General features: G+C 45.2%; 1 protein-coding gene across 3 annotated transcripts in view; it reads right to left on the bottom strand.

The window, feature by feature from the left end:
- Positions 1 to 8,986, bottom strand: part of ADAMTS12 (ADAM metallopeptidase with thrombospondin type 1 motif 12) — a 474,912-nt gene that overhangs the window by 123,306 nt on the left and 342,620 nt on the right. For all 3 annotated transcript variants that reach the window (XR_002097463.1, XM_019517990.1, XM_019517991.1), the window contains exon 14: positions 8,138 to 8,258. Coding sequence is in view for 2 of the 3 variants with exons in the window: in XM_019517990.1 (XP_019373535.1) it covers positions 8,138 to 8,258 (121 nt within the window). In the remaining variant the exon portion in view is untranslated. The remainder of the gene's footprint in view (positions 1 to 8,137; positions 8,259 to 8,986) is intronic.

Raw genomic sequence — 8,986 nt, 5'->3', positions numbered from 1 at the left:
TTTGAATTTCAAGTGACCCTTTTGCTATAACCACAGATGGTGTTGGTTTTTTTTTTTTTTTGTTTGTTGCAACAGGAGCACACTTGGCTCATATTCAGCTTGTGGTTCACCGTAAACTCCCAGGTCCTTCTCTACAGTACTGCGGCCTAGCCAGTTATTCCCCCGTCTGTATTTTTTCATGCAGTTATTCCACCCCAATGAAGGAAAGAGGGATCATTTACCTGAATGATATGAAATAGCTAGCAATATTATAATGCACGGATATAGCATTACCCCTTTAGAGACTTGCTCAGTGTCTTGCTCAGAAAGCCAGTAGCAGAGGTAGGGTACACCTCAGTATAGCCTCATCTAGTCTTTCATTTATGTCATAGACTCCCTCAAAACATTTCAAAATACCAAATATACACAGACGACAAAGTTTGCTCCCAGCTTTGATGGAAATCTTTTAGTAGAGCTGGTCAGAAATTTTCCAGTGGAACAATTCTCTATCTGAAAATGCTAATGTGATCAAGTCAAAACAGTCTAAATGAACATTTCCATTTCATTAAAGAAGTCAGGCTGCCCAGTACCCAGGACAGCTGGGCCTACGGCTAAACTAATCAGATAAAATAATATACAGCACAAAGTAAAATAAAATATAAAACAAGAAAAAAAACCCTTTTTTTAAACCATTGAACTGAAGTATTTTGATTTGTCAAACTGAATATTTGGGAATTTTCATTCCACAGGAAATTTCAACATTTCTAGTTATTGTTCTGTATCTGATATTTTTTTTACCTCTGGAATTTCTAGTTGTATGAAGTACTCATTTACAGACATGAACCAAAATTTCAGCAAATCAATAGTCTTTTGTAAAAACAAGCAAATTTCAGTCAAATCTGTTTTTTGAGCGCATTTGATGGTTGATTGAAAAGTTATATTTAGCTCTGGGATAGAACACTTCATTGTATGTTTCTGTATCAATTCTACATCGGGTCTAAGGTGAAATTTTAAATTCTGCTCCTGTTTGAATCAAAAGAATTTTTGCCTTTGACTTCAAATGGAATCAGAAATTCAACCTAAATATAGTGCTTTTGGAACTCCTACCCCTAATTCTCATTTGACATCTGCTTGGACAGTATGAAATGAGCCAATGGAAAATATGGTATAATCATGTAATTAAAAACTTTATGATAATGAATACTCATGAGGTCTAAATATGGCTAAATCATGTTTGCATAGACATCCTTAATATTGGCATTTCCTAACTTCAGAGTACTTGACTTCAGTAGTGTAGTAGGGGTGGGGCACATACCCGGGTGCTGCCCAAGGGGTGAGGTACTAGTAGGACAGTGTAGCAGGTTTATGTTCTAGGGGCAGCCGTGACACACCCTGGTGGTCACACAACCTCTACCCAGCTCCAGCCCTAGGGTGCCCTCCCCTTCCTACTCACCTGCCGTATCTTTGATGTAAACGTCGTATTGGAAGGGAGGCTGCTTAAGGGTCCTACAGTAAGCCCCAGTTATTCTAGTTGCCAGCAGGTACGTCCTGGACCCTGCTCTGGTCCCAGCTTCACTTCTCTTGGGCAGAATGGGACCTCCTGACTGCCTGTGCCATCTAGCTAGTACATGGCTCTATCTGCCCCTTTATACCATGCCCATGCCTCATAGATGTTACTGTGCAATAGTTTTTTTGTCAGGGTCTCGGCCTTCTTGACCTCTTCCCTTTTCTTTTGCTGGGCCTTCTAGCTCCCATCCACTGTGCGAGACTGAGCTTCAGGGTCCTAGCTTCTGTCTCTCCTCCTTGGATCCTGAGCCTCCTGCCTCTGGTACAGGTCTTTCTTGGGCCCCTGGCCCTGTCCTTGTTCTAAATGCTAAGCCTACTTTGGCTCAGTCCATCTGGGCCCCTGGCCCTGCCTCTGCTCTGCTCTGCTCTTGGCACTCAGCCTACTTTGGTTTTCTCCCTCTGTTGGCTATGGCCTGCTTTCAGGTTGCAGCTTACTTCTGACCTGGGTTCCTAGTCTCTGGTGGGCTCAGGACACTGGCATACTCTTAGGCACTACTGGGACCTCCTCAAACTCCTAATATCCCCAAACCACCAAATTAAACTGTAACAAAGAAGTAAACACACTGGTTGTAACATAAAATAAACCTGTGCCGAGTCCAAATATTGATAGCAACTTACTGCCAGAGTAGCCATACCTCCCCTTGCCAAGGGTTATATCTTGCATATAGCAAGACTTCAGTGCCTAACTTGTGCCCTTAGGGGATTCCAGGGATCAGCAGAGCCTTTTCCTCCAGTCCATGGCCAGGAGCTTCTCACTCAGCAGCTTGCTGGGCCAGCCTTCAGTCATAGCTTGCTCACAGTCCACCTCTTAACAACAAGGTATCTCACCGCCAAAATCTTCCCTCTTCAGCTTACAGGGCCAAACTGCTTGCCCTGGCTCTGGCCCTGGCTTGTACCTTTCCCAGGCCCTGCCCCTTTCTGGTTAGGTGACTCTACAGGTGTCCTCTAATTTGGCTCACTAACTTGTCTCAACATAGTTACAGGTGAGCTAGCATGGTCTCCCCTGCAGGGCTTCAGCCTACAGTCCTACTGCGGAGCAATTAGCACTGCAATAGCCTTCCTACTGCTCATGCAGGCATTGTTCTTTTGTGCTACTGCAGAGTGGCTAGCTGTGCAGTAAGCACTAAGAGTTCCTACTTCCCTGGGCCAGCTCTCCTGCAGCTTTTTCCTTCCCAGTCTTTCCCTACCTGGGGCTCTCCCTGGACTCATTCTCCCTTAAAGTAACAGAGAGTCCCAGGCTCTGCTACAGATGGGGTGGAAAGAACCCTACCCTGGGGCTACTCACTGCAGCTTACCTCACTGCTGCCTGGCTGCTTGCTGCCGTTCCTCGCTCTGCCAGCATTTTGCTGCTCCAGAAAGTAACCAATACAGGAAATAGGTGTCACAGAGTGCAAGGCATTTTGGGAATCATACTTTTGTAGAGCAGTAGTGAGTTTGTTGCTGCCAAACTAAACCCCATTTTTGCTGCCCTCTGGTCATGGGCTCTGACAAGAAAAAATGGGATGAAAGTTTCCCCTGGCAGTAGCAAACTCCACTGACAGTCTAGAGAACTAAGATTTCCAGAATGTCTTGTACTCCATGAGACTGCCCAGTTGTTCCAGAGCATGCAAGCACTGGGATTAATTAGACCTTGTGATCATCAGGGGGAAAGACCTGCCCAGCGTACTAAACAGCTACACTTATTACAGTGCAGCTAGTGACACAGACCACTCCCTTATTGTCGGCAAAGTGAAAGTGATACCAAAGAAGCTGCCTAAAATCAAGCATAAGAGTCAGCCAAGAATTAATATAGCACAGAAGTCCAAAGCAAGTGTTTCAACTTCCAAAGGACCTTTGAATTAGCTATGTCTATGAAGGCACCAACTGCAAAGGCTGAAAGAACTTGAAGTGGAGTAAGTGCAATCATCCAGGAAACAGTTACAGAAGTAGCTGAGAAAAAGAAATTGTCAAATAAAAACTGGTTTGAGGCACACTTCGAGAAGTGGATGCTGCCACTTCTCGAAGCCAAGAACACAGCCTACCTGAAACACAGCCAGAATCCAACAAAGTTCCAAGGCCAAGCTGAAGCATACCAGGGCAATGGTACAGACAACAGCCAGATGCTGTGCAAACCAGTACTGGACTGACCTATGTCAGGACATACAGTTTGCCTCAGACACCGGAAACCTGCAAGTTATGTATGAAGGCCTGAAGAAAGCTCTTAGACCAACAGTCATTAAAGTCACCCCCCTCATGTCTCGAGGTGGCAAAGTCAAAACCACTGAAAGAACAAGCAGATGTCATGCTGCATCGAAGATTACTTAGAGCTTTACTCCCATGAAACAGACATTTTAGAAGAGGTACCGAATCAACTTCCAAATCTAAGTGTACTGGCACAGCTAGACAAAAAGCCTACAGCTGAAGAATAGGGGTGTGTGAAACGGCCGTATTTGATTCGGATTTGGATTCAGCCCAAATCAGGGACAGTGATTTGATTCGTTGATTCAGATCACTGTCCGTGATTCAATTCAGCCAAATCCAAATCTGAAGATTTGATGCTGATTTGGAGAATCAGCAGTTTGGCCATAGACACACCTTTAAATGTTTTTTCTACATACCCTGAGGTACCAGGCATGGCTTGTCAATGCTGCGATGCTGGGGCAGATGGAGCATGCCACAAGAGTGCAGGGGGCCCCCCCACATGCTCAGTGGCGAATCTGGAAGTGGACCAGACGTAGTTCCAGTCCACGTCTGGGTCCACTGGGCAGCGAATCGGGGGGGCCCCAGTGCCCCTCCCAGCTCAGAGATTGTTTGTGGGATCCCCAGGTGCCCCCCCGACCCAGAAAGCACCAGTTGATGAGCTGGAGGGGTGCCGGGGGGCCCCACAGCGCACTCCCTGGCAGACCCAGAAGTGGACCGGATGTGCTTCTGGTCCACTTCGGGGTCTGCTGTCAAGTGTGCTGAGGAGCCCTCCATGTTGCTGTGGGATGCTCCACCTGCCCCAGTGTCACAGCATTCATGAGCTGCCTGGTACCTTGTGGTATGTAGAAAAAACATTTAAAGCTGTGTCTATGTCTGAATCACCGAATCTTTCTGAATCTCTCCAAATAGATTCGGAGAGATTAAAGGGCCTCCTGATTTGATTCAGATTTGGAGATTGAGCCACCGAATCGGGCCAAATCTCTGATGAATCAAATCAGTGACCAAAGCTTTGCACAGCCCTACTGAAGAACTTAGCAAGGCCACAGACTTTCTAGCAAGCAGAAAAGCACCAGGGGAGGATGGCATCCCAGCTGAGGTTCTCAAGTGCGGGAAAGCTTGCCTGCTACTATATCTTTATCAACTCCTAGTGTGCTATTGGAAGGAAGGTCAAGTCCTCTAGGACATGCATGAGGCTAACATCATCACTCTCTACAAAAACAAGGGGGGACAAGGGTGACTGCAACAACTATAGGGGTATCTCTCTCCTCAGCGTCACAGGCAAGGCTTTTGCCAGTCATCTCAAAATGCTGGCAACAACTTGCTGACTGTATCTACCTGAAATCACAGTGTGGATTCAGAGCGGGGAGATCAACAGTGGATATGATATTCTCCTTACACCAACTGCAAGAAAAATGCAGAGAACAAAATAAGCCACTGTACGTAGCATTTGTTGACCTAACAAAAGCCTTCAACACTGTCAGCAGAGCAGGTTTGTTCAAGGTCCTGGTAAAAACTGGATGCCCCCTAACATTACTCGGTATGATGAACATGCCGGCCACAGTTCAGTTTGATGGATCAACCTCTGACAGATTTGAGATGAAGAATGGAATTAAGCAGGGTTGTGTTCTGGCACGCCCACTCTTTGGGATCTTCTTTTCTATGCTGCTGCACTATGCTTTTGACAGCTTGAAGGAAGGCATATATTTTGACACAAGATCAAATGGCATACTCTACAATCTATCACATCTAAAGGTCAAGGCAAAAATGAGGCACATACTTATTAGGGAGCTCCTTTTTGTTGATGATGCCCTGCCCATGAAGAAGGCCAACTGCAAATACTCAGGAATTGTCTCTCCCATGCTTGCAGGTTGTTTCCCCTGGCCATCAGTATCAAGAAGACTGGTCCTAAGACAGGGTGTCCGCCAATCACCATCTATCAGCCTTGACAACACACCTCTCAAGGGAGTTCTGCTACCTTGGATCCACAGTGAGTGACAACCTATCACTGGATGAAGTGTTAAATGTGCACATTGGAAAGGTAGCTACCACTTTCAGTAAGCTCTCCAAATGAGATTGGCACAATGCAAAACTCACAATCAGAACTAAATTGCTTGTGTACAAGGCCTGTATCTTCAGTGTCCTTAAGTATAGCAGTGAGATATGGTCAACATATGTATCAAGAAAAGAAGCTGAACAGCTTCCACTTATGCTGTTTATGGTGCATCCTTGACTTCAAGTGGCAAGACAGAATGTCGAACACAGAAGTCATCGCCAAAGCCAACGTGCCAACCATTACTGCACTACTTAAACAGTGGTGCTTATGCTGGCTTGGCCACCTCTGCAGGATGGAAGATAGGCACATCCCAAAGGACATCCTGTATGGGCAAACTGCAGGTGGGGAGAGAAGAGTAGGGCACCCAAAACTGCTCTTCAAAGATATCTGCAAGCAGGATATGAAAGCCCAAATCCTTACAGATAAAGTGGCACTCCCTTCTCAATTATGGAGTCCAACATCACAATGAGAAATGGTCCAACCCGGAGAGGAATGGGAGACACTTTACAAGTGGGTTTCAGAGGTACTTGCTCTCATTGAGGCCTGGTGAGACTGAGGGACCCAGGATTCCATTCATGGCCCTGGAGGGCAGTGATTTTTATGGGAACAGAGTCTCCTATTTCATCCTCCCAAGTTCACCCTTCCTGTCCCATTTCCTCCCAACTGTGCCTGTCACACTCTTTTCCTTTCCCTCCTTACTGACTCCTCATTAGGGTTTCATTCTCCTCACCTAGGGGTACCTCATACTTCTCGTTCCAGCCCCAGTCTTTTTTTTGCCAGCTAGGTGTAATGCCTTATTCTGCACCTGTTATGCAAACCCAATCTTCCTGCCCTTCTGACAGCCTCTTTCAATTGTTTGTCTCTTCCTGTCACCAGACTAGCTACTATATGCAGTTTTCCACCATAACTTATACAGTGTTAATCTCTCTCCATCTCCTTATCCCATCTTCTTTGTCTACCCAGTCTTCAGCCTCCTTCATAACACCAATTTCTTGACTGATCTCTTTCTGCTCTTCTATTCCCTATCCTGCCCCCCACATTACCATCTGTCCCTTGCCTCCCAGTTTCATTGGTCCCCAGTCCCAATTTTTTCTAGATGGTTTGTTTTCTTTTATCTTCTACTCAATCAAATGATTCCCAGCCCCATGTTCCACTTCACTTTGCAGCTCCTTGCCAATTGCTATTCCCAGTCTCTTTGCAAAACCAACCCCAGCCTCCCTTCTATGTTCTCAACTTCCCCTCCTTCTGGCTCCAAGTCACAGCCTTCCATCACTTCCGTGTGATTCTCTCTTCCCAACACGCCCCCATTTCTCCTTCCTTTGAGTCTCTTTTGCAGCAAACTCTTTCTAAAATTTCTTTCTTTCCCTCCACCCTAACCTAGCTCTTGTTTCCTCTGCATTCAAATGAGACAGGCTGCCCGGGGGCATCATGTTGAATTTTTGGGCTCATATACACATGCATGGAGGATGCTCCAATGCACTTTAATTACAGTGCATTGGAGCAGACGTCAGTGTCACATGTGTCAGCACCCCCATGCTGAAAAATGGTGGTGGGGCACTTTAAACTGAAACTTGTTCAAAGCACCCTGCCCCCATTTTTCAGTATGGGGACACTGATACACAAGATGCTCTAGGTGCTTTTAATTAGTGTGGGTCTTGGACCTGTGCTAATTAAAGCACACCCCTGCCCTCCCCCCTCCGAGCACATCTATAAATCCCCTTGAGAGAAAATCATTTCTCAGTTCAGGACTCATGGGTAAAGGGGGAAGGTGGCAGGAAACTACCTTTGAACCTGAGGGCATCCTGTAGTGACAATTATACAACTGAGATAATGCCTGTGCAAAGGTCCCCAGCCACAGTCCTTCTTGACTTGCATGTTGCTGATGGGCTTTAGTTTTTGGCATCTAGAAATGAAGCATGGTAATTACCAAGAGGCTCATTTGAGGAAATTTCTAAGTAGATTAATAAGATTTTACTTGCAATACGGGGCATGAGGCATGGACACACCAGTGGCAGTGGCAAATCCAGCAGTTGAGGAGCTGGGGCTATGGTAGTTAAGACAGATACATCTTCCTTGCCACGAATTGTCATGTCCATGGGGATCTAAGGGCCCCAGATTCTGCAACAGGCCATGCCCCTGGCCCCTGCCACCTTGCATTGGTTCACCTGGAGTCCATACACCCCTGCACTAGGAATCCCTTATAACTCTAAAAAAGGTGATGCAAAGTCTTCACATCAGTAGTATATCAATGGTAATTTGCCATTCTGACTGATCACCACATTACAATGAGTAGACTCTTGTAGTGTTTTTATTTGCAGAATGGTCTCATCAAGAAGAGAGGGAAAAAGACCTCTTTACCTACTCCTTCACTTTGATTGAATATCATCGTCACCGTCTGACAAGCAGAGCCATCTCCCAGGCAAACTCCACATTGATCTTCAGTTGCATTAGAATTTATCTCATAATCACAGCCAACAGTCTAAAAGGAAAGAAATTTTCAGGATAAATGATGCATCCATACTGTGTTACTGCAGACCCAACACAACACTGACTCTAATTCCAGCTTTTTATCAGCTGTTCTATAAAGAGGAAAAGAACTAATTTAATAGAATACTACATGCATCCAGAACCTTAATAGGAGAAGCTGACATATGTAGTCTAAATATAAAAATAATGTTTAGTGTAAAAAGGGGCTAGGCATTATTCATGAAGTGCATTCCAGGAACAGGTGACTGTAACTAGAAGTAATTATTATAATAGGCACACATCTCTCACTTGGCAGAAACTGTCCAGCACATCCAGGATTATTTCTATTTTTGTATGGCATGCATGTGTCCTGTGCTGCCCAAGAAAATTATGTACCAGGAGAACTAATAAAATAGCCCTGCCAGTATCACCTTAAAGAAGCTCTAATATTTTACCCACTGTATTTACTTTGGCAAATCTTTCACTGAGCTGAACATTTATTTTGGAAAACTTGAAACAAACACTTTTAACGATGAATGTTTTGAATTTGTAATGCTGTTGGTACTCAAAGTACTTAGTGCATGTTGGGAACTGGAATCAGCTGAGTTTGTGCAAGCATGGTAAATTTAAGCCACCAAAAGCTTTATACCAAGTTCATCCAACTTGGACACCTCCCCAGCCCAGGGGAGCACACTGAAGGTAGAGTTGGACAATTAAATAATATTGCAGCTTGGTGCCTGG

This window comes from Gavialis gangeticus, unplaced genomic scaffold (genome assembly GCF_001723915.1).
Source record: "Gavialis gangeticus isolate Ggan-Ray unplaced genomic scaffold, GavGan_comp1, whole genome shotgun sequence".
Taxonomy (NCBI): domain Eukaryota; kingdom Metazoa; phylum Chordata; order Crocodylia; family Gavialidae; genus Gavialis; species Gavialis gangeticus.
Note: the sequence above shows the minus strand (reverse complement) of the source record. Positions and strands in the feature narration are given on the sequence as shown.